The following is a 26,355-nucleotide window of genomic DNA, read 5'->3' as shown; positions in this document are numbered from 1 at the left end:
CCCGGGGAACCTTAGTCACACCTATTTCCATTTGCCCTGCCCAGGTGTGGTGGCTTTTTATTGGTCAAACAGGAATAAGCTCTTAGGCAAGGTACAAACAATCTTCATTAAAATGTATCAGACCAACCTCCAACACCTTCGCATGTTCCAGCAGTTCATAGAAGAGGTAGATGTTGCAGCACGCCAACTCAAAGCTCTGGATCTGGGCCTGGGTGGAAGCAGAGCTGGTCAGACAGCCAGCTCTCCTGCACCCACACCACCAGGGCCAGCTCTCCTGTTTTGCTCAGGTGAGGGGTGAGGCCACCTCTCCCAGATGAGGGTCAAAGCCAGTTCTCCTAGTCTCAAGCCACCAGCTCTACTGTGCTGCCTAGTCCAGGGTTCTAGGAGCTTCTCTTTCTAGTGTTGCTGCTGGTGAGGGGAGGGGCCAGCTCCATGCAACCCTTGGACACCAACATGGCCCCAGAAAGCAGCCCAGGCCAGGGACATCCCATGGCATGTGATGGTAACATGGACCATAGATATAAACCTAGACCCTTGCTGCTGCAGGCCCATGGGCTCAGCTATGGTTCTAAGCTACAGCATGGGCTAGGACTTCGCCATGGCCTCAGGTAGCAGCACAGGCTATTTATATCAGGGTGTTCTTCTCTTCCCTCAGTGGTCTAGTTCTGCCTCTCTTCACAGGCCTAAAACATTCAGCTTCTCTTTCTCTCCCACTGCTCACTACATACTTGCTCATTTTAGTGGTGTCGTTCATTGGAGGGCAGGGCACGAGGTGGACAGGCCTCTGGATGTCTTCTGCCCACCCACCCACACCACTGTCACCAGACAGGCCTCTCTTGGTAAGTTATGTTGACTAAGAGGTAGGACTTCTATAAGGTGATGGGAAATTTATCTGGATGGAAATAGTCTTAAGGTTTCTAATTGCAGGACCGTGCAACACTATGAATGAAAAGCAAGCTGGGGAGGAAAGGGTGTATTAGGCTTATACTTCCACATTGTAGTCTATCATTGAAAGAAGTCAGGACAGAACTCAGACAGGGCAGGAACCTGGAGGCAGGAGCTGGTGCAGAGGTCATGGAGGAGTGTTGCTTACTGGCTTGCCCACCCTCCTACAGAAACTGGGACCACCAGCCCAGGGGTGGCACCACCCATAATGGGCTGGGCCTTCCCCCATCAATTACTACTTCATTAAGAAAATACTCTACACGCTTGCCTACAACCTGAAATTGCCTTATGGAGCCGCCTTCTTCTTCTTCTTCTTCTTCTTCTTCTTCTTCTTCTTCTTCTTTTCTTCTTCTTCTTCTTCTTCTTTTCTTCTTCTTTTTCTTCTTCTTCTCCTCCTCCTCCTCCCTTCTCCTCTTCCTCCTCTTCTTTTTAAGATTCATTTATTTATTATATATACAGTGCCCTGCCTGCATGTACACCTGCACACCAGAAGAGGGTATCAGATCACATTATCGATGGTTGTGAGCCACCATGTGGTTGCTGGGAATTGAACTTGGGACCTCTAGAAGAGCAGTGTTCTTAACCTCTGAGCCATCTCTCCAGCCCTGGAGGCATTTTCTTAATTGGGGGTTCCTCATCTCAGATGACTCCAGCCTATGGCTGGAGTTGACATAAAACTATCCAGCACAGCAGTCTTATTGGATTGTTATGTTTTAGTTTTTTAAAAAAAATCACAAAAGATACCCTAAGATGTAGTAATTTTACTATGATATGTGATTCTATCTTAGCAAGAAAGAAGACAACAAACTCAAATCCTCCTTGTGGCCCTGGATCATGTCTTTCTTTCTTTCTTTTTTTTTTTTAAAGATGTATTTATTTATTATTATGTATATAGTGCTCTGCCTGCATGTACACCTGTAGTCAGAAGAGGGCATCAGATCACATTATAGATGGTTGTAAACCACCGTGTGGTTGCTGGGAATTGAACTCAGGACCTCTGGAAGAGCAGCCAATGCTCTTAACCGCTGAGCCATCCTCCCAGCCCTGGATCATGTCTTTCATTCCTCTAACTAACTTAATCATTTTAGTCTTCCCCGTAGCGTGAAGCCATACCAGCCCTTCATCCAGTTCTTCCCTGTTGGACTGATGTTTTTGCGCACCGTGTAAAGGGTGTCTTTGTATACACAAATGCCGGTTTCTATACCTGCAGGGAGCTAAGTACGGACCAGACTTGGGTATTGTTAAGCATCACCGGTCTCAGTGTTTTGTAAACATGGTTCTCCATCATTTTTGATTGGCTGAATAAAGAGCTGAATGGCCTATAGCCAAGGCAGGAGAGAGTAGGCAGGACATCCTGAGAGATAGGAACTCTGGGAAAGAAAGGTGGGGAAGGTTTGCCTAACGGGACACGGAAGAAGTAGAATGTATGAAACTGAGGAGAGGTAAGCCACCTCACGGCAAACATAGATTAGACATAGGTTATAAGAGCTAGTAGGAAACAACAGTAAGATGAGGCCTACAGCTATTATAAATAAATGTAAGTCTCCGTGTCATTAGTCAGAGCTGGGGCAGGGAGAGAAAGTCTGTATAGTTTTACTTCCCTCTGTCAATACTCTATGAACTCAAATATCTCTCAGCCAATCTCCTGCCAAATGATCCAGGACTTCGGTTGTCATAGCAATGGTCCCCTGGAAAGCAGACCTCAGGCGAGGATTAAGTGTTAGTGTTTTATATGGGAGGTACAACCCCACACAGCTGGCTGCCTTGTGTATTAGTTTCCTAGGACTGCTGTAATGGAGTGACTCACTCAAGTCCTTAAGACAGCAGAGATGTGCTGCATTGTAGTTCTGGAAGCTACAAATTTAGGGGGGGTGGGGTGGGGGGCGGCTAGACCATGCTTTCTAGGCAGCCTGTAGGGGAGAATCTTCCCGGCTTCTTGGAGCTGATGTTTGCAGACATTCTTCCAGGGCCTGTGGATGCATCACTCCATCCTCAGCCTCCTTTGTCATTTAGCAGAAGCCTCCCTGTGTGTCTCTGTGTCTTTGCCTTTCCTATTTGTAAAGAGGAAAGGTTGGAGTAGAGCACCGCCCCTCCCCCATCCCATGACTTCATCTGATCATGAGCAAACATGCAAAGACACAGATATAGGGAGTTTGGGTTTCTATGTATATCTATAGGGGATGCCATTCAATGGTCATACAGGTTGTATGAAGGGTCTATGCCTTGGAGCCATCCATCAGACGGAGAGAAAGTGAGAGGATTTATGTGCCTGCTGTCCTCCCACCTTGCAGGCACCCCCTACTGGCTGTAGTTCACAGACGGGGAATTAGATCCTTAGCAGTTCAGCTTTGTAGGCAGTTGCTCACAGAAGCAGGCCCTGCGGGTTGTTTTTCATCATTTGCAAGTGGAGAGAAGAGCCAGCGACCTCAGGCTTGTGGCTTGTGAGCCTCAGGTAGGCAGTGGCCCGCAGGAACCTGAATGGAGCTCTGGAGAGGAGGTAGGTGGTGTATAGAAGAGTCCCAGGCTTTGCTCAAGTGTCACCTTCTAACCTCTGTATTTCCTTATTTTGCTTGATTTCATAGTGTTTTTCCCTCACTAAACATAAAATATATTTTATTTGCTTATTTTCATTTATCCACTACTACAACAATTCATGCAGATAGAAATTTGTTTTCTGCTCTTTCCTCAGAGCCTAACAGAGACCATTGGGAAAATGAAAACACTCAATAACTTCATTGGGTTGAGTCACAAGAAGCCCTACTCTACAGACTGACTGTTGCAGGACAGCAGGGCCGATGGCGGTGAGTTTGGTTATATTCGCTGCAGACAGCACTGTCTTAAGCATGTGAGGGTCTAGGTCTGAGGGAAAGATGGCTGCATGCTGAATAGCTCCACTCCGGGAGGACGCAGTGGCAGCCTAGAGAACACCTATAAGACTCCTGGGTAAACGAGTGACTGAAGAAGTTACAAACGGAACGCTCTCTTCACATTGGGACTTGGAGAGCCGAACCTTGCCATGACAGAGGGATGTCTCCATGCAGGGTTGCAGTGAATGAACCCACCGTCCTGTGCTCCATAGTTTTGTGTCAACTTGACACAAGCTAGGGTCATCTGAGAGAAGAAAACCTCAGTTAATAAAATGTTTCTGTAAGATGCGGCTGTGGGCAAGCCTGTAGGACATTTCTTAATTGGGGACAGCTCAGCCCATTGTGGGCAGTGTCAAGCCTAGGCTGGTGGTCCTGGGTTCTATAAGAAAGCAGGCTGAAGAATAAATAAATAAATAAATCAGGCTGAGCAAACCACGAGGAGCAAGCCAATAAGCAGAACCTCTCCGTGGCCTCTGCATCCCTCCTGCCTTCAGGTTCCTGCCCCGTTTGAATTCCTGTCCTGACTTCCTTCCAGGATGGACTACAGTGTGGAAACATAAGCCAAATAAACCTTTTCCTTCCCAACTGGCTTTTGGTCATGGTGTTTCATCACAGCAATAGTAACCTGTAACCCCTAATTTTGACTTCTTGCTAGGCATGTGCTCTTGTCTTTCTTTGGATCCAACTGGCAATTAATTCTAACTGAGAAATGAATGAATCAGATCTTCCATATTTTCATAGTGAAGATGAATGTCACCTGGCCAAAGAGCTCAGGTCCTTATAATTTTACGAGTCAAGATTTTATGTCTTACTATAATTGGCAGCTGTTTATTTTACTCCTTCCAAATTCTATTTGCTCTTATTTTAATATAATCAGGACAATTTTAGTCACAGTCTCTTTCTTGTGTTTAGTTTTTCTGTAGAATCCACTGCATAACTAATCTGTTTTGAAATATGTAGGCAACATATTGGATTATAGTCAAAAGGAAATTGTAACAAATGTTATGTGACTGTAATTCACTTAAAAGCTTTAATGATGAATTTTCTCTATTAATGTGAAAAATGTATATAATGACATCAGAGATTTTTCGGAGGTAAATATTCTATGCATCACTCCCATAGTATTGAACAGCAATACTACCTTGATATTTCACAAATATAGATAGATAGATTTCACAAGATGATGCAATGCTAAAGCCCTGACATGTTTACCAAAGTTTATTATTGAGACTTTACCAACTCAACTTGAGGACGTGCCATCTATATACTTTTCACCTATGACAGTTATGGTGAGGAAGACTGTAGTGGATGTAAACAAGTTTTTATTTTGATTCCAAGTATAGGATCTGAAACAGACATGTGTGAGGGTGTGTGGTGTTTGTCTGCTGGACGGATGTGTGAGAGGACACGCAGTGTTTGTTTACTAGAGGAGGAATTGCCTCTTGCCAAGGCATGGTCTTTGCCAGCTGATAAACATCCTAGGACGGACTCTTGAGAGAAGATGGACATATGAGCCCAAAACAAGAGGCTTAGCTTTTTGGCTTTGGCATAGCTTCTATCGTTTGGCTGTTCATCACTCCACTTTGAGATGCTCCTGGAAAGAAATGCTCCAGAGAACACTTCAGGGTTCCTGGTTCTGGCTGCTGCTCTGGATTCCAGCTGCTGCAGTTGCAGTCACCTTTGCTGAATTGCTGGTTTGCTCTTTAACAGGTCTGCTGGAATCCTGAACATGAAGAGTGGAATCGCTCCAAGGAACTGAGTCTAAAAAGGTCTGCTTCTCCTGTCCCTACTAACCTCTTTTCTCTCCTATCTAGGGTAGGTGGGTTGGAAGGGAGATAATCCCAAATCAAGTAAGTTTGAAAAAGTTCAACGCCTACAGAAGACTTTGCTATAGCTGATTGGTCCTTAGATCAAGTTTAGGCTGACATGATTGATTTACTTATCAATGACTGCCATTACCCTGGGGCTCCAGGGTGGTCATGAAGGTCAGGTGGGCTTTCCCATTGCCACCTACCTAGTAGCAAGGAATTGGCAGCATATGAATCAATACAACACAACTGCCAGCTTCTTTGTTGATGTCAGTGTGTTTCCCTAGCATACAATTTTACTTAGTGAGTAAGAGATTTTTAAAAGTAAGATTTTCTTTCATTGCTGAGTCAAAAAAGTTAACAGAATTGCTTTTTTCGTTTGTTGACGTTTATTTTAACCTGTGTGTATGTGTGTTAGGGGACTCAGTAAGAAAACTTCTGAAATGGCTATTCTATTAGGAGGAAGGTTTTTTATTGTGGGTAAGAGAGAGAATGTTATGTTGATGTGCATGGGATATAACGCACCTGCCACCCCTGCCCACACTCTCCCTGCTTCTCTCAGCTTCTTCTCTCTGTCCCCCTCCCACCCCCGTACCCCAGGGTGCCCCTTCTTCCTTTCTTTCTCTCCCCTCTTCCCTTCTACAATAAGTCTCCGTATGCCAAATATGTTGCGTGGAGGCCTGCTTATCAAAATTACAACAGAAAAATATCCAGAAGCATCTAAAAGAGTCCAGAGCAAAGAGTGAAAGTAACAGACTGGCCAAGGCCAGGGCTAGGAAAGTGGAGCAGCAGCGACCAGCAAGAGTAGCTGGGCTATACGGATGGTGAGTAGCGGAGGGAAGGGAAGCCCCTGAGTTGGAACAGGCCTGGGAGTTTCAGGTAGAAGGAGAAGGAAAGGGGCCAGGATGCTAGTGTGAGGGCTTTGAAATGTGTACCAGAGGCTTGTGGGCTGAGGGAGCCTGGAGGCCCGCATGGGCTTTGATATGTGGAGCCACCACAGGTATATGTCAATGGAGAACCACATGTCCCTTCTACCAGAGACAAGGGAAATAACTCCTTCTGGGGACAGAAAATCCACCTCAGAAGTTCTTGAGGAATGCTGGCTTTCATCTAATCCCCAGAAATCTTTCTATAGTCCACTTTAAATTAAGCCAAGACTATCAGTTCTGGACACGTGCTCTGCCTTTTAGAGTTTGGGAAAATCCTTTTTCCTTTGGATCTGACAACTGTACGTAATAATACTATACTGTATCTTCCTGTAAAATAGGGAGCTGTGTCATTAGATCTATGCTCTTCTAGAGAAGACAAACCCTGACCTGTCATTAGCCCCAGATGAGCCTGGTGACAGGAAGACTGTCTTCATTTCTTTTGTGCTGAGTTTTTTTTTTTTTAAACTAGCCAATTCCCAAAGTCTGTGAGGCCAGATTCCAGCCAATGGCGGAAAGGCACAGTCACCCATGTCTTAGAATAAAAACCATGTGAACCTCCGGCCCCTGTGTGTGTTAGTCCAGTTTGGGTTCAGTGCATGTATTTGGGGGCGGGGGGGGGGGGGCAGGGGTGCGGGGGGAAGTCCTTGCAGAGCTACTTTCACTTTGTTCCCTTGTGTGACACTAAGACTGATCCTCGTTTCTAACAGTTAATTGTATTTAAAGTGCAACCAAAGCTAGGTAGGTAACAAAGAGTGCCAGAGAGAAGGCTCCTATTACCGAGCCTGACCACCCACACACACTCTGGCCCCAAGTGCAGTCTGTTCTGCTGGTCACGCTCAGTCTGGACTACTCTTCCAGATGCTTCTGGCTGTGCTCTCCCTCATATCTAAACAACAACAACAACAACAACAACAACTCATCTCCTCAGCCGTACTTTGGAGCAGTCCTCACTTTCATTCAGAAGGAGAGAATGGACTGTCGCCAGTTGCTTTGAGTGTCCACGAGTGCCATCGCACACATCCACCCCAACACACATCTATACAACAACAAAAAGCCTACAAAGAGATCCAAGAATGCCTAATTTAGTATTGTGAGTATTGAGGTTCTTCCTTTTTAGGGGTGGGCGGGGAGCACGTCGAGACAGGGTTTCTCTGTGTGGCCTTGATGTCCTGGACTCACTTTGTAGACCAGGCTGGCCTTGAACTCACAGTGAAACACCCGCCTCTGCCTCCATGAGTGATGAGATTAAAGATGTGTGCCACCACACCCGGTAGTATTGAGGTTCTAAACATGGGTCATTTATGATTTTTGCCTTATCAGTGAATCTTAAGAACATTGTATTGTTCTAAGCAAAATCTTCACCATTCCCTATCCTCTCTATGATTGTTTTAAAACAGTAACCCAGTTATCTTTCCCTGGAATTGACATATCTTCAGAATCACAACCTTTTTAATATAAGCCACCATTTGGGACTCTCCTGATCAGGTGGCTTTAATTACACACTTGTTCCTTAGAAAGCTCAAGGGCCCACAGAGATGTACTTTGCTAATGAGTGTGGGATTCCTTACAACTCCCAGGTGAGTTGCCTCACCTAGAAAGGCAACTGTTTCAGTTGAGTGGGAATGTTTGCTGAAGGTGCAGCAGAGCAAGTTGGCTTGATACGGTCCTTGTCCTCAGCGCAAATCACAGCTGTTAAACTGCAAGTGCAAGAGGCACTGAACCGGGAGGAAGATGAAATTCTGTGGCGAGACGCAGAGACACTGATTCTCGATAAGAACACCTTAGTACAAAGGAAGAGAGAAAAGTGCCTAGGAGGCAGTGATTGAGCGAGAGCTTGCCTGAGCGGTTGTCTGGCTTAGATTCACACGTCCATTTGACGGCATCAAGAGTATCCACTCTCTGGGTGTGTCTCTGAGGGTTTTTCTTCATGAGGTTAGCATTTGAATCACTGGATTTAAGTCAGATTAGAAGGGCCAGGCAGGAGTTAAGCATTGTCAAAGCTCTGTGAAGACTACTTAAAACCACTATTAGCAAGTAGTTTATTGTAGGCATGCCTTCTGAGCTTGATTTTCCTCATAGTAAATAGGAAAGCTGTAAAGGATTGGGCTATGTAACTTCCTGACTGGCAACTGTCACTTTCCCACAATATCTCAGCTGTCTTCTCAGAACTGTCAGTCAAGTCGCCAACTGGTCTACCTTTATGCCAACACCGGCTGTGTTGATTGCTCCTTGGACGCCCTGAAGAAACTACGTATCAAATACAATTGCTTTCTCTGCATCCAAAGGTGCAGCTCCAACCACATGGGTTCCACAACCCACAACCACAACATAGCTTTCATTTGATTTTCTTTGCATCCATTTCCATCCGGGCAGAAGGGAGGCACTTCCCATGGTGGCCTCACAGAGGGACAGTTGTGACTGTTGCAAAAAAGACAAAACCATGATTGGTCTAAACAGGTTCTCTCATTTGCATGGTGGTCTTCAGTGATTGGTGCCGCGCCTGTTTCTGGCTGCTTTGTAAGCTGCTAGGAAACACGCATCTGCGCAGCCTCATTGGTATGTCAGCTTGAGGCCCAATAAGGCTTCTCTCGAGAGGCCTTTTCTTGCCCTGCTTCTGATATCCAACATTGGTAGAGTGGGCTGAGCTGGAGACAAAGAGAGGAGAGGTAGCAGTAATGATGTGGAGCAGCTGCCAGATATAGTCACAGAAGTGGAGAGCTGGAGAGCTTCCATGGCTTTGATAGCTACAGAAGAGGCAGAGCCACAGGGACCATGATGACTTTGATGGTGGCCTTGACAACTTGGCAGTGATGGTGGCAGAACTGCCAGAGTGTCAACAGAGCGGCTGTAGCAGAGCAGAGGGGAGAAACAGTCACAACAATGGCTACAGGAACCAACAGGGGAGCAGTAGGGAGGGGGCACACTGCAGCAGTGGCCATGACACTGATAACAGAAGTAGCAGCAGCAGCATTAGTCTTAGGGTCTACCAGTCTTAGACTTACCAGGGCCAGGAGATGGAATGTAGCCATTACCAAGGGTCAGGGAATTCCCCACACCTAGACCTGTGTATTAGTCCTGTTTCTATCAAGATGCCTGGGGTGGTTTGAATAAGAATGGCCCCCATGAAGGAGGAATGGGAGGATACAAGGGATGGGATAAACATTGAGATGTAACAAGAATAAATTAATAAAAAAAAAAAAAAAAAAAGAATGGCCCCCATAGGCTCATATATTTGAATACTTAGTCACCAGAGAGTGACACTATTTGAAAAGATTAGGAGGTGGGGCCTTGTTAGAGGAAGTGAGTCACTGGGGGCTTTAAGGTTTTAAAATCTCAAGCCAGGCCAAGTGGCTCTCTCTTCCTGCTGCCTGTGGCATCAGATATAGAACTCTTAGCTACCATGTCTGCTTGCGTGCTGTCATGTTTTTTGACACAAGGATAATGGACTAAACCTCTGAAACAGTAAGCAAGGCCCCAATTAAATGCTTTTTTAAAAATAAGAGTTGCCATTTTGGTTGTGGTTTCAGAGGATGGAGTTCATCCTGGTGGGGGCAGCATAGCAGAGCATCTCTGATCACATTATAGTGGACCAGGAAGCAGGGGCAGACAGAGCATCTCTGTTCACGTTATAGTGGACCAGGAAGCAGGGGCAGACAGAGCATCTCTGTTCACGTTATAGTGGACCAGGAAGCAGGGGCAGACAGGAGAATGCAAGATCAGCCCTAAGCAGTCACCCTCACCTCGTACAGTCAGGTGGCACTTCCCAAAGTTTTCAGAGCCTCCCGATTGTGCCACCAGCTAGAAACGAACCACGAACCACAGAGACACTCTGGATTCAAACTATAACAGCTCAGGAGCTGTAACGTGGTTGAGGATTTTCTCAGCCCTATATAAGGGATAAAAACTCTCTTTCCTGAGGCCTACAGGAAAGCTGTGATGTTAGAAGGTTCAACCTACTGCCACTCCCTCCTGCTGCCATCACTCGCTACTGCTAATAACATGAGAGATGCTGGAGACCAGCACCTAAGAGCTTTCTCTTGCCTACCCACTTCTTCTCTCTGGGCTGAAAAAGAAGACCCACGTCAGCTGACTGGCAGGGTATTCAGTAAAGAAGATTTCCCTCCCCAGGTTGAGCATTATCATCTTAAGAATCTTAATAAAAAAAAAGGGGGGGGGAGGACAGAGGGATTTGCACTCTCCTTCCCCTTCTTACTTTTGAACACAGGCATCATATCCCATGATTCCCTGCCCTCTGCCCTAGATTTATATTATCAGCGTCATGTCGCTGGTGCTCTGACCTTTGAACTCATTTTGAATCACACCACCAGCTGTTTCGGGTTCTAGAAAGTCTATTCTGGGCTTCTCAGCTTCTAGCATCATGGAAGCCAACGTGATGTCAGTGATCACTTAGTCTACCATGGACTTTCCAGGGCTGGGGAAGTGCAGGGCTCTCTGCTTGATTTTTTTTTTTTTTTTTTTTTTTTTTTTTTTGTTGCTGTGCTTTTGGTTTCCATACGGTAACGATTATCTAGTGTTATGTATGTGTTTTGTGTATGTATGTTTGAAGAACGCCAGAGCTGTGCAGAGAGTGAATGGCCTTGATTGTGATTCGAAGCTCAAAATAGCTTGAGTAGGAAGCAGTAATGTTTCTTAGGGAGAACCAGCTCCCGAATCCTTCACAGTGGAAACTTTCAAGTCACAGATTGCAAATGGAGGGCCATCGGTATAAGGGAGCTCGATGATTTATTACTAGGTTCCTGGGAAACAAAGAAGGCGCATACTCTTCATCTGTATTGTGCAGAGAGTAATAACTAAGCGTTATCGAATGTCCACTGTGCATTTGGCACCTGTGTTGCAGGCCCTGTGAGCACGAATATCTCCACTTGCGGATGAAACAGAATCTTATGCTAAGTAAGTCATCTAAGGCCAGAGTCTTGTCTTAGTTGAAGAAGGAACCACAATTCGCACCGAGGCGCCTACCTTGCCTACCTTCAAACTGATAACTTAGCTTCTGCTCACACAAACAAATGCAACTTGAACTTCAAGCGCGTTATTTAAGGGCTGATAGGCATTAACAGATATTACATCGTATAACACTCTGCATCTAGGTGCGGGGTCTGTACTGAACACCTCAGCTGTCATAGAAAGGACTCATTGAACTACAAGAAGAGGACTAGGCAGAAAATAGTTTTGCCAGTGATCAAAAACAAGTCTAGAGGATACTTAAGTACATTACAACTGTATATTTGAGCATTCAGAAACCAATAAAAATTTCTAATGAAGATATTTTGAACATATAAAACATATGCCATCCATTGTAGAACTTATAATCTATTAATGTTTTCAAGTCTGGATGAACATATTTATATATATTTATAATATAAATGATTGGATATAGATTGCTAGTTTTATCTGTGTGTTTGTTGCTATACCTTTTAAAAAAAAACATTTATTTTTATGTGTATGGGTATTTTGTGTGCAATGCTCATGGAGGGCAAAGGGGTATCAGATCCCTGGGAATGGAGTTACAAGTGGTTGTGAGCCACCACGTGGGTGCTGGAAATCCGACTGAAGGGCTCTGGAAGGGCAGTGGTACCTTTAACCGCTGGGATATCTCTCTAGCCCCTGCCCTTTAAAATAGAAAAGCATAGTGGAAAGTTTTGGTATCTTTAAAAAACCCAGTTATGTTATGTAAACATGTTTTTGTTTTAATCCCAGGTGTGGGGTATGGGGCTGATTCAGATTGTCCACAGCAGCCAACTATTTGCCTCATGTGGGCTCTGAGAGGGGGGTGGGTCTTTGCAAGCTAGTGTAATTCTGAGGACTCTGAGAAGGAATAAATGCCAGAGCCCAGAAAGAAATGGAGGGACAGCGGTGGAGGGGTGGGGGGGGGGCGCAGTGGAGGTGGGGTGGGGTGGTGGTGGGTGTTAGGGGAGCATGGGAGCAGCTCTGCTGCTCCCCTCCCCCCGCTGCTCCTGGTTGCTGTTGATGCAGTTTGGAGAGAAGAAGTTGGAGATGTCCTTAAAAGAAGATTGGACTTGCCCCAAGGAACCCGATGACCGTAAAGAGCAGGAAGTAGCAAACTAGAACTCTGCCCCACCCCCCCCTACTAACCCTCTTCCTCTCCTGCCTGGTGCTGTGGGTTGGAAGGTGTTAGGAGGGATTTGGGGTAGAGAAGAAAGAGGCATTAAGATAACTAAAATAAAATACATAATTAAATAAAAAAAAGCATGCCTATACCATGTGGGTGCAGAGAATCCAGTTGAAGGGTTGTGGAAGTGCAGGCTGTGCCCTCAGCCACTGAGTTATCTCTCCAGCCCCCTGCCCTTTAAAATAGAAACGTTTAGAATGAAGTTCACTAAAATATTAGCAAGGTCACTTTTAGGTGATAGAATTATAGGTGATTCTTTTTTCTCCTATAATTTTTTATTTTAATCCTTCCAAATCAGACCCCACAGTAGATAAGTTTATTGCTTCCTTTAAAAAGTTTTATTATGATGCCATTTGCATGCCATATGTTGACTCATTGTAAACATACCATTTAGGGATTATGTGAATCCGATAACATGTGTGTCCCTCACTACAAGCAATCTTAAGTCACGTCTTGAGTTCATCATAGCCTGTCTTCGATCCTACTACCCAGCTCCAAGCAACTTCCAGTCTAGAGCCTTTCTTTATAAATTTACCTTCTCTAGATATTTTCCATGATAGAAATACATCATGTATAGTCTTTTATAGTCTGGTACTGTTTTATGTCCTTTAAAAGAAGGATGATGGTTAAGAGCACTCACTGCTCTTGCAGAGGACCTGGGTTTGGTTCCCAGCACTCACATAGGAGCTTACAACCACCCATAAGCCCAGTCAGTCCCAGGAGACCTGACAACCTCTTTTGACCTTCACGGGAGCCACACGTGCTTATATACAGGCAGGCAAAACACTCACACACACATAAAATAAAACAAATACTTCTAAGAAAGAATTTAACAGGAAAGAAAGGTAGGAGAATATTCTCTGATTCTTTGCCTGGCTTTGTCCTTCATCACAACAGGCACAAGCAGGAGTGCATTTTCCTTGACTTTTGCAGTTCTTGAAACAGTCTTATCCCTTTCAGACCATGAGAATAACCTCTATATCATCCATAAGGCTGTGCCTAAGTGTGTGTTTGCATGTGTGTGTGTGTTTATTAATGTACAGTAACTAATATATATTTAATTCTTGAGATGTGTCCCCATTCTTATATTTGGATAACAGTCTATAACCATTCAGTTCCTTTTTCTTTTCTTTTCTTTTTCTTTTTTTTTTTTTTTTTTTTTGGTTTTTCAAGACAGGGTCTCTATGTGTTAGCCTTGGCTGCCCTGAACTTGCTTTGTAGACCAGGTTGGCCTTGAACTCACAGTGATCTGACTGCCTCTGCCTCCCAAGTGCTGGGATTAAAGGCATGAGCCACCATGCCCAGCTACCATTTTGCTCTTATCACTTGGGCAGCTGTTAGGACAGACCTTATAGTCTCATTTCATTGGCAGAAACAGCAGAACCCCCTCACTTTGAAGTTACCCAGCTCCAGTTCAAGGGAAGGGAGGTGGTTCTAGTGTCTCTCGGTCACGGGCCTTTGTGGCTCTCCCTGTCCTGGTGACTGATACCGCCCTCCAGGGGTGGATGGAGCCATGCATATGCTCGGAACGGGCTAAGAGTTGTCAGCACTCCTTCTAGACCATAGTTAAGTAGTTCTGCTTGTCCTTAGAGGTCAGCCAATGCTCCCCAGGGAACAGACAAAGCTCTTGCACTCTGTCAGACAGACTTTAAAAAACTTCACATGTATGGGAGACTTACTGGAGACCTTACCCCACCACAAGCAGTCTCGGTCTCTCAGAATGTTCTAAGGATTAAACAAGAATGCATATCAAGAATGTTGCCCGCTGCCTAACACCTAGTGGCTTTAATAAATACCGAACATTCTTTGTGGCCTCCCATGGCCACCTTGAGCCTCTATGTGGTGACAGGTGACCCTTGGCCTTTTTCCCCCTCTGGATCCTCACTTCCAAATATTCTCCAAGGCATTGCGAGCAAGCGTTTAGTAACCTCGGAGTGTTCCGATAGCTCTGATACCTTCATAAACAGAAACATAGACGACCTTCTCCTTCTTCCTCCCATAAGATGACATTGTTGAGCCGGGCGTGGTGGCACACGCCTTTAATCCCAGCACTCGGGAGGCAGAGGCAGGCGGATCACTGTGAATTCGAGGCCAGCCTGGTCTACAAAGTGAGTCCAGGATGGCCAAGGCTACACAGAGAAACCCTGTCTCGAAAAACCAAAACCAAACAAACAAACAAAAAGATGACATCGTTGGAAGTCTTATTGTGGTGCGATGTTAAGCGTTGTGGTGAGTGATAGAGGTTAACAGAATGAAGTTCAGCTGAGGGCTAAGCCCTGAGCAGGGAGGCGCTGCTGAAAGCATTTGATGGCGGGTCTGAAACCAGATCTGTCTATTGAACATGGGGAAATGGAAAATTTTCTGGAGAGATTTAAGGTCAAGGTTGTTTTATGAGAACAAAAGCATCCCAGAAGGCACAGGCTGCTTTCCTTCTCCCCAGATTCCCCCGAATCTGCCCTAAAGGGGTGGAGGTGGGGACAACAGACAAAGAGGGCAAAGCAATGATCCTGTCCACCCTGGCCTATTCCTAAATGGATGTCACAAATACCAAAACGGTGCTTGGAAGGAGTTCAATGGATTTAACTTGTCCCCAAATTCCTGAACAACCTTCTTTGTAAATTTGTTGGGTTTTTGGCAGAGTATAACTGAACAACTTCCAGGCATAACATTTGCTGTATAAACCTACAGGAGACTGGCAGCTGTTGTCACCCTCGCACTGGGTCAGGGAAGAGGGGGTGCTGTGCGAGAGAAGAGTTTATGGAGTGCCCAGGAACTTGGCTTCCAGACCGGAAACCCAGTTCTGCTTGGGACTCAGGGAATACCCCATTCTTAATTGTTTCTTTTTGCTCAAGCAAGTCCAAGGTTCAAGGCCAGTGACTTCAGTTTGCACTCCGCCCTCCCTCCTCTCCCCATTATCCTCTGGTCTCCTAGGTTCTGTCCTGCCCAGCCTTCAACGCCCCCCAACCTTCGAAATAGTTTACCCTTTGGGGTACAAAGCAAGAGACTATGTTGTCCCGGACCCCCACTACATCACAAGCCTTCCTAGCCCTGCCCCCTGTTGCCTCTATTTAAAGGGGAGACTGTAAAGGTGAGCCGGGAGCAGCCAGCAAGTTTTGACAGGCGCTGAAGAGGACTAATGGGTTTCTAAGGAAACGGAGAGGCAGCAGCCATTTTAGTGGCATTTGCCGTACGAAAAATATATAGAGTCTGACATCCCCTCCCCAGGCGCACCTGGGTGGCACCGGCCGCAGAGGCGCCCCCTCCCCCACTCCAGAGGTGAGGGTGGACGCAGGCCTGGAGGAGCAGGGCACCTGCCGCAGGTGCCGTGGGGTCGCCGTTTCCTGGCTGGCGGGCGGGGCGGCGGGGCTCCCACGCGGGCGCCGCAGTGCAGCGCGGGCCTCGCGCCTGGCCCGCCCCTCGGTCCCCGCCCCGCAGGCCGCGGGAGCCCGCCGGGAGGCGCGCAGGAGGTGGCCGCAGCCCTGGGGCCACCGCGCGCTGCTGCCCAACATGGTCGCTGCGCACGCTGCACACGCTCCGTCCTCGGGCGAGTGGATCGCCTGCCTGGATAAAAGGTATGCAGGGTGGGGTACGGGACCTGGGTCGTGGGGGGCCACCTGCGGGAGAGCATTCCAGGTGCCGGGAACAGACTGCCGTGGTGCGGGGGACAAGGTGCCAGCCTGCCCTGGTCCCCTTCCGCCTCGCAGCGACTCCACGCTCCACGCTCCACTCGTGGAATGGGGGGTTTCCATTGGTGTTAAGACCAGGGAGAGTGTATTCACTCTGCTTCAGGATGTACAGACCCTAAGGGAGAATGTCATTTAAGTTTCCAGGAGGGGCGGGGAGGTGGGTGGTTCATGCAGGTGCAGTGTCACCTTTTTTTTTTTCTTTCTGAAAACCAAGTGTGAGGACGCAGTGGAGCTGTCAAGTCCTTTGCTGAAATTCACAGCTCTTTTCCCCCAGTCACTCTCTCAAGGTCTACGATTAGGAAGGTCACCGGGAGGTGTCTTAATCTCTGCAGAAAAGACCCTCACTCTAAAGAGAAATTTGAACAGCAGAGAGTGTTGACTTCAGCCAGCCTCCGAGGAAGGTGTTGTGGGTGACAACCGATTGCAGTTGTTTTCAAGCTCCAACAGTGCAATTTTCTGTTTGTCCAGATTGCAAATTTAACAGTAAACATTACACAGTATGTTAGCAATTATAGCTTATTACCCTCAGGGGAAAAAAGGTGAGGCATCTGAACTTTGAAAGAAGCTAGCAAAATGTCTTGCAGAGTGAACTGCCTCTGAAACCTCAGAATTTGGTGCCAAACGCCAGTAGATTCACATCTTGATGCTATCTGCATGGTACCTGAATTTGCATCTGTGGGAAATATTTTGTGCTCTGCCATATTGAAATTTTTTTCAATGAACAGATTTGTAACTGGATCAAACTTGAGAATCTCGAGAGTGGCCTGTTGTGCACGCTCTACCCCTACAGGCCTCTGCTGAAAAGATACTAACTGACCGAGAAGAGCTAAACGCAGCTCATGTTAATATCCTGAAGATTGATAAAACCAATCTTGACTTTTAGTTACCACACAGTAGCAAGAATATTTTTGGCAGGCATTGCCCGATTTCTGACTAAATGGTATGTTCTGATATTAGAGAAATTACATGCAGCAAACAGTAAGACGATCGAAGAGATGGTTAAGTCATACAGAATTCTGTGGAGGAATTAAAGGCATATTTCAGCCGAGAGCCTGCTAATGGGATCAGCAATCTAAATGTAATACTCTAGGAAAAGCGAATTATAAAACAAGAGATAATCAAGAGCTTGCGCCTAACCTATAAATAGCAGCGCTTCCTCGTGAGTGATCATTTTGGGGAGGAAGAAACATACTTCTCTGTGCCGAAATGCATAGCGTACAGTTTCGAACAGTCAGTAAGTCGGCGCGCATGTGCGGGATGGATGGAGTGGTGCCTCTACCTGCGCATCTGCCTACCTGGTTGTGTTCGGAGTGGATTTCTAGACCTTGGTGCGACAGTTTAACGCCGCCACCGCCGTTCATAATGGGTAAGATAAGTAGATACCAAACAGGCAAATAAATAAACCTTCTCTCCCCGAGCCTCGTGCTTCAGAAACACAGGCGAGTGGACAGCTCCATAAGCTGAGGGTTTTAGGCCCAGAGCTCTTACGGGTTCTGATCTTGTGTCCTATCGCTTTACTTCCTGGGTTTGAAAAAAAGAGGCTCATCTCCCAGCAACCTGTGGGCAAATGGAAAGGAAGGCGAAGGTGCCGAGTGCGCTGGAAGATAGGAGGTGCCCTATAAGTGTTTCGTTTCCACGGTGTGAAGACCCCTTCTTATCTGCTCTGTGTGTGGCCTTGATCCCAGAATTCCTCAGCAGAGCCTTTTAGGAGAGGCTGTTTCATAACAGCAAGCCGGTAGGGGGAGGCCTATTTTGCTGTTGCATTTTTAAGCGTAGTCTGTTCAATTTTTATTTTTTAATTTGAAAAAATGTTTAATTTTTAAAATTTATTCAGATTACAACTCAATTGTTATCCCATCACTTGTATCCTCCCGTTCCTCCCTCCCTCCTGCTTTCAGCCTATTCCCCTCTCCTAGGTCTAAGACTGAGGGGGACCTCCTCCCCTACTATATGGTCATAGGCTATCAAGTCTCATCTTGGTAGCCTGCTTATTCTTTCTTTGAGTGCCAAAAGAAAGGATGAAGGCCGAGAGTGTAGATGAAAATCGTCTGGGGTGCTGGCTCTCTGTAATGTCCTTCTTCCTGGGGACGTTGCCTTTAACTCGTCTGAGAGACTTAGTGTTAATACCCTGTTCCAGGTACTAGACTAGGCATTGAGGTTGCTTCTTGGCTTGGAGGTGCTGAGGGCTTGGTGGTGGGGTAGCTAGGTAACTGTGTAACTGTAGGCCAGGGATAAATGCTTTAACAAGGATATGTGCTTTGGAAATGCAGAGTCAGGCCTGGACATAGAGGCTGAAGGCTGGTTCTACCAAAGACTGGGGAGGGCAGGCCAGACAGGGGAGGCAGTTGGACAAAGGCACACAGATGTGGCAAGGGACTCAGCCTTTTTCCCCACCTCACTTTTTATTTTTTATTTTTTTTTTTAAGTTTTTGGAGACAGGGTTTCTCTGTGTTAGCCTTGGCTGTCCTGGACTCGCAGTGTAGACCAGGCTGGCCTCGAACTCACAACGATCCGCCTGCCTCTGCTTCCCAAGTGCTGGGATTAAAGGTGTGCGCCACCATGGACAATTCCAAGAATGCACAAGAAGAGAAGGAACAATGCAGCGAGGTGGGATTTGGGACTCTGATGCCAGGAACGTAGTGAGTTAAGCTGAGAAATGTAGTTCAAATGTACGGATGAGCGAAATGAGCAGGAGTTTGGATATCTGGGGGGGGGATTGTGGGGGCAGCGGCGGCTGGGGTGGAAAGAGGAGCTCAGAGATTGGAAATAGAAGAGAGAGGAGAGGGGAGGCTATTGTTGGTGGAGATAGCATAGTCAGTACAGTGTCTGCTGTACAGACTCCTGAGTCTGGATTGCCAGCACCTGTGTGAGAAGCCTGGCATTGCCCCAAACATCCGCAGACCCAGCAACGGGGCAGCACAGACAGGAGGAGCTCATTGGCCAGCTGTAGTGATGAGCTACACATTCACCGAGATATCCTGTCTCATGAAATAAGGTTGAGAATGGTCAGGGAAGACACCCAGCATTAACTTCTGACCTCTCCATGCGTACACACCCACGTGCATATCACACACACACACACACACACACACACACACACACACACAGAGAGAGAGAGAGAGAGAGGAGAGAGGAGAGAGAGAGAGAGAGAGAGAGAACTTTAACAGAAGAGAGTAGAAGGAGAAAAGTCTTCTTGAGTAAAGACATCTGTAGGGGAAATCGGAGCAAAACAACAAGGAGGGCGGAGCCTGAGGAGTGTGTGGTTCTCTGTTTATGGAGATCTTGGTTGGGATGGTGCTCTCCAACCTCACGTGTGAAGGGGGAGGTTGAAGACCTGCAGATGTGTAGATTAGGCTGGAGAAAGGAAAAGCAAAGCATTCTAGGTGTCAGCTACCTATGGTCACGGACTGAGGTGGTGTCTATAAATACGAACCTAAGAGTCTGAACCATGTCAGACCCTAGATGTATAAACCCACATGGAAACGGTTATCAGTGCACTTACTGTGAACCCAGAGCAAGTGTACTGCTTGTCTGCGGGTTAGATTGTTCTCTGTATAGATTGTTCCTTAAGCTGAGCTCATTAACAAATTCCTAAATTACACAATTCCTACTATTTTGCACTTTTTAAAATAATGTGATGGCTTTATTTAATGTTAACGAAAGGTTTTAAGTTGGCTTCCTGTGGTTTTGAGAATTGTTTCTAGTTGATAACTTGCATTGTGGGTAAGGGGCTGCTTCAATCATAGGAGAGCAGGAATCAGCAAACCCTGACCTGTAAAATCCTCCCTGGAGCATGGCTCTAAAATTCCTGATTGGCTGGAAAATAAATAAAAAGAGCGATATTTCACGATCCATAAAGTTTGTATGAATTCAAATTGCAGTGCGCATCAACAGTTTCATTGGAACACAGCCACACTTACTCGGTTACATATTGTCTGTGGCTGCTGTCACTCGAAAGTGGCAAGGAGGCTTACTGTCTTCTGTGTGAACCCTCACAGGAAACACTACCACCTCTTGCTCTAGCTGATAGGCTCTCCTGAGAGAGTGATGGTGAAACTACAAGTGGCAACAGAAACCATCTTCTCTTTGGAAAGAGTTTGCTGTGTCCTTCCTTTTGTTTGAAGCTCTGTTAGGCTTTGAGGAGGGGAGGGGCAGCTGGTTAATTTATTTGAGGACCACTGTCTCACAGGCCAAAGCAGAAACAGAAGGTAAAGCCAAGGATTGTGGGATATGTCAAAAAGGCTGTCCTCTTTTAAAGGCAACTAAGTTTGTTTTTCAAAATTGTGTTTCGTTTACACACACACACACACACACACACACACACACACACACACACACACTTCTGTTGATGGTTCCTTTGAATGGGACTTACCCACATAGAGATGGTGTGTTAGCTATTTTGATGAGGTTGAGTGAGACTGAAAGAAATCAGGGAACACATCTGCTAAAACCAAAATACTTTGTAGGACACATGGTGTGAGAGGATGACTCAGATATCAAAGAAGTATCAGATATGGTCTCACTCTGGAGGGATCAAAGAGGCACACGGAGCAGAACCGTGGCTCTGGGGGAGACTGGTGTCAACTACGCAGGACCCCAGGGATGAAATCCTCTGGTACTTTCTCCGGGGCTCAGGGCTAGCTCCAGGAATCTTGCTTTGTCAGCACATTGAGAATCTATGCGTGTTTCAGGGATGGTCGCACACGTACCAGACTCCAGAGACCTTAGAGAGCAGCCAGGTCATTGATTTGACGATAAATCTGTTTCACCAGGCAAGTGGACACGCTCATTTGGCTAATGCAGTCCTGCCAGAGGCCAGCTGAGCGGGGAATACGGTCGTTAAGCAGAAGCACAGCTCTTGAATTTCCTAAGAGAAGCTAGGCTGCCAGGTCAGGATGGCCGCTCATATCTACAGCGTGCGGAGTGCATTCTTTTCCCAGAGACACAGAGCTGGGAATTGGGTTCTAATCACAAGGTAGTTCTGGGAATACTTGAGGACAGCTTTGCTGTCTTGCTGTCTCATCTTCTAGTTAGATGACCACTGCAAGAGCTCCCAGGGCACACTTTGTCCACTGCAATAAGACATAGCAGACTCCGTGTTAACTGCCTGCTTGCTTCTGCATCCTTTGATGCTACTCCCGCATTTTACTCATCCCTTTATCTCCAGCACCTGCCCAGTGCCCTCCGTGTAGAAGGTTCTGGCAGGGCCAAGGTGAGGTAGTCACATGCTCTGCAGCCCTCTGGCAAGGTCTTTCCTGGGAAGGGTGCAGGTGGCAGGTTAGCAATGTCTGCCTCTGGTTCCTGGCTGATCTGAATACTGGTTTTGGAGTGGGGGTGGGGAGACAGTTCATGACTGTTTTTACCAACTGTCTAAAAATTTCCATCTATTTTTATTGTGGAAAATTTCTAAATACATAGAATAGTAAGATTTTCTTATTCGATCCCTTCCCACCCTGAAGAATCATTAACTCGCTTAAAGCCCTGTTTTATTTTTATACTCTATCTATCTATCTATCTATCTATCTATCTATCTATCATCTACTTACTTAGTTGTGTGTGGTGTGTGTGTGCAGGTGTGTGCAGTGTGTGGGTGTTGGGTTCAGGAGCATTCAGTTGTTCTTCCTCCCCTTTCATCTGATTTGAGCAAGTTACCGGCTCCTCCATCACACAGTGTACTACCTGCTAGCTGACTCCAGATCTTCTGGGCCATTCCCCTGTGTCTGCCTCCCATCTTGCTATAGGGGTGTTGGGATGTTCATGCCACCTAGCCTCTATTATTTATATGGGCTCTGGACACAGGTCACCAGGCGTGTGTGCTGTAGTTCACCCATCAAGCTATCCCCCAGTGCCTGCCCCTGGTTTATCTTGAAGCAATTTCCATATGTAGTATTTAATCTGCAAATATGTCAGAATACCTCTCAAAAAGGTAAGGATTTTTTTGGTAGCATTCTTTTGCATTTTCTTTTTTTTAAATATATCTTATTAATTTGTTCATATTACATCTCAATTGTTATTCCATCCTTTGCATCCTCCCATTCCTCCCTCCTTTCCATTTTCCCCATACTCCCCTCTCCTATGACTGTGACTGAGGGGGACCTCCTCCCCCTGTATATGCTCATAGGGTATCAAGTCTCTTCTTGGTAGCCTGCTATCCTTCCTCTGAGTGCCCACTCTCCACTCAACTATGGAGAATGTCCTGTCCATTGGCTAGATCTGGGTAGGGTTTTTGTTTGTTTTGTTTATTTTGTTTTTTGGTTCTTTTGTTTTTTTCGAGACAGGGTTTCTCTGTGTATCCTTGTCTGTCCTGGACTCTCTTTGTAGACCAGGCTGGCCTCCAACTCACAGTGATCCGCCTGCCCCTGCCTCCTGAGTGCTGGGATTAAAGGCGTGCGCCACCACGCCCCTCAGGAATTTTTTTTTAAATAAAGAAACTAATGCCATTAGTGGTCTTTACAAATGTTGACACTAGTTCCTAAATATATTCAAGTATTCACAGTTCCTTGTTTATTTCAAATCTTTCTTTCTTTTTTCATTTTGTCCGTATCAGCATGCAGATTATTTGTGTTTAGTTCAGATATGTTTTTATACCTAGATTTCTCTCCCCATGTTTCCACCTGAACTGTAATTGTTCCCCTGTGGTGTTTTGTAGAGACCCATTCCTTTGCGTCTGCATTTCCTGAAACTGGCATTTGGGTTTAGAGCTTGATCAAATCCTGACGTGATACTTTGGTGAAAGCGCCAGCAGAGGAGTTCCGGAGTTCCATCAACAGGCGCCGGTGTCCATCAGTCTCTTTCTCTCTCTATGATGTTAGCAATCTCTACTTTTCAAGGTTCATGTCTGGAGTCTCGGTGTGTAGTTCCTTAGGAGACAGAGCACTATGAGCTTACAACCATGGGAACACATGCTGTATATATGTGGAGCCAGTCTAGTGTCTAACCAGGCGTTAGTGTTCTGGCTCTGGTTTTATTTGCAGAATTTTTAGGGAAAAAGCATGGCCTGCCCCGATGCCTTCAGAGAGGGAACACGGGAGATGCTATGCAGCTGACCCCGTACACCCCTGGCCCTGCTGTCTTCACCTTGCCCTGATCCTGGGAGGCAGAATTTTTCCCCCATAGAAAAGTGGCACCCAGCAGAGCAAATGCAGTCTCCTGTCTTCCTTGGTTTTCTCTTAGTGGATTTCGGGTTCCTCCAGTGACAGTAAGACTAGTGTTGCCCTTTTTTTCCTGAATTCCCACTGGTTTATAAGAAGCTTTTGTAGCCCTTTCTTAGTTCAGGTTAACCTCCCGAGCCACCCCTCCAAGCCCCGGGCATCTGGTTTGGCTTCTGGCAGATTTAAAAGTTGCGTTCTCAAGAGAGGCAGGGAAGAGGGCTGCCGTTCTATGCTTTATTCTCCCAGAGAACGGAGGCATGGGGGAGGCTCTGGTCTAAGGTATACTAAGAGGAAAAGAGTGGAAATAAGTGCGTGGATAAGAGACCGGAAGCAGCTACACACCCCAAGGAAAACAGCAGACTAGCCTGGGTGGCAGCAGCGGTCTCCAGCTGGCTGTGTTGACTCAGCTGCTTCTCCGGGAAGCACGTGGCTCTCCTGCAGAAAAATAAAGTATGTGTGGCCTCTCTTTTTCCTCTTCATACATGCCCTTTCGTCTGGGGTCTCCTGCCCTCACTACGAAGATCACGTCAACTTTGTGCCCAAGGCGCATGTGAAAGACCAGCTGCGTTTGTCTCTGCACAGGGGGAGTCCCTTGAGATACCCCAGGAACATTTGGTGGGCACACTGCCTTCACCCTCCACTGCCACAGAGGCTGGGGAGAAAAGAAAGAAAAGAAAACGATTTTCTTTCAGTCGCCTCCTTCAGCCCAGGTATCATGGCCACGGTGACATAGGGGAAGCTTACTGAGAGATTCCAGGACGGCTTTTGCCTTCCTGATAAAAGATGGAGATATTGATAAACCCCCTCCTGCCGGCCCACTGTCTAGAAAGCATGATCCTGTGGCCGCCATCTTGTAATCAAAAGGAGAGCCCAAGGGAAACCCTAAGGTCCCGACTGTGCTCAGCCATTGTGTCTCTTGTGAATACAATGACACCCTCTGTTAGGCTTTCCGTCATGTCGGAAGGACCTGTGGTCTAACGAGCTGCTCTGTGTCAAGCTTGTCTGACCCCTCTTAGCCCCTGAGGGCCCTTTTAGGTCTTCCTTCTTTTTCGTCTTATTAATAACATCACAAGTCTGTATTTTTCAGATCCTTGACGCTGTCTATAATAAACAGTCACCAGTTCTTCCCTTACCCGCTGCGTTCTCCTGTTTTCTTTCAGGACCTTAGCCTCAGGTTTCTTCATTTCCAGCTGGAAATGCACATTGTCAGATCAGCTTCGTTTTTAGGATGAACGGGATCTGGGTTCAAGATGTCACCAGCCCCACTCACCAGCGGGGTGCACTAAGTCGTTAAGTTTTCTGAACCTCTGGTCTTGAATCTTTGAATAAAGCTACCGATACAGGGAGAGCTGTGCTGAGATTTGTGGGCGAATACAAGTACAGCTGAATGGTCGTCTCTGAGTTGTGAAAGTCTGGTGCAGCTGTCAAAGCTTGGGGACCGTAGTGGACAGGTTCAGATATCCTGTTTGATTTCACTAGCGATGTAATTTTTGCCAAGCTAATGAGTTCTAGTAGTTCCTGTATAATTGTTTTAATAGACCGCCATGTCTGTAAATAATGGTAGTTTTACTTATTTATCTTGATTGGTTTTGCCTTTTGTAATTTTTCTTGCCTGACGTCACTAGCTAGGAATTCTAGGGCAAGGTTGAAGAAAATAGGTGAAGATGAACAGCATCTTTGAGTTCTTAATGTTTGGCCATGCAATTTAAGTGAGTCCCGTCCCCCCCCCCACCCCCCCAACACACACACTTCCTTCCTTCTACTTTCTTTTATTTTTTAAAACAAAGTCCATCTTCTTAAGCTAAGATGATCATGTGAATTTTTGTTTCTCTTTCTCAAAAACAAAAAAACAACAACAAAACAACAACAACAACAAAACAAAAAACCCTTTTATTTTGTTTCTCCCAGAAATACAGAGATTTACCTTGATTCATGTTCTTCTTCCTCTTCCTCTGCCGTGTCACCTAGGCGTCCTTGAGCTGCAGGGTGCTTCCAGCCCACACTCAGCCTCCTGCCTCCGCCTCCTGAGTACTGGGGCCACCTGTGGAGCCTACACCTGGCTTAGTTTTGAATGATGAATCGCTCTTTCCCATCGGAACACTGCTTTGTTGTGTTACATTATCGTCCTGGAGTTTTGCTCCATTCAGCAATGTAATGTTTTGTGAAAGCCATTTTCCTATCTATCAATGAAGGATGTAAGCTGGTGAGTTTGTAATATTTATTTCAGGTTTTAGTAACATGATGCTCCTGGCTTCTTAGTTTTCCTCTATTTTATTCCTCTCTAAATTAAAAAAAAAAATTTTATCAAAGATTGATGTTTTTCTTTAAAAGATATTTATCATTTTGTTCAGGTGTTAAATTTGTAGAAAGTTTTTGTTGTTGTTGGTTTTGGTTTTTCGAGACAGGGTTTCTCTGTGTAGCCTTGGCTGTTCTGGACTCACTTTGTAGACCGGCCTGGCCTCGAACTCACAGAAATCTGCCGGCCTCTGCCTCCTGAGTGCTGGGATTAAAAGCATGCACAACCAACCACCGCCCGGCTAGAAAGTTTTTTCTTTTTTTAAATAACAGATTCAATCTTTTTAGTAGATAAAGGACTACTCATATTTCTGTTTCTTCTGGTTATATTTTTGATAAGTTCTTTCAGGAGTTCATTTATTTCACCCATGTTATCAGATGGCATAATACTTCTGAGTTGCCTGTTTGCCATCCTCTGTGACTGCTTTAGTTTCCAAATACCCGAGAGGAAGCAACTCATGGAAAGAAAGATTATTTTGGCTCACAGTTAACAGGACAAGTCCACGTGGCAGGGGATGGCTGG

At 46.1% G+C, this 26,355-nt stretch overlaps 1 protein-coding gene across 1 annotated transcript in view; it reads left to right on the top strand.

The window, feature by feature from the left end:
- Positions 1–16,145: 16,145 nt before the first annotated feature.
- Positions 16,146–26,355, top strand: part of Rapgef4 (Rap guanine nucleotide exchange factor 4) — a 287,611-nt gene continuing 277,401 nt past the window's right edge. Inside the window, exon 1 of the mRNA XM_051166215.1 lies at positions 16,146–16,272. Within this exon, the coding sequence (XP_051022172.1) occupies positions 16,208–16,272 (65 nt within the window). The 5' untranslated portion in view covers positions 16,146–16,207. The remainder of the gene's footprint in view (positions 16,273–26,355) is intronic.

Source organism: Acomys russatus, chromosome 24, assembly GCF_903995435.1.
Source record: "Acomys russatus chromosome 24, mAcoRus1.1, whole genome shotgun sequence".
NCBI lineage: Eukaryota > Metazoa > Chordata > Mammalia > Rodentia > Muridae > Acomys > Acomys russatus.
This window is presented reverse-complemented; position numbering and strand designations above follow the sequence as displayed.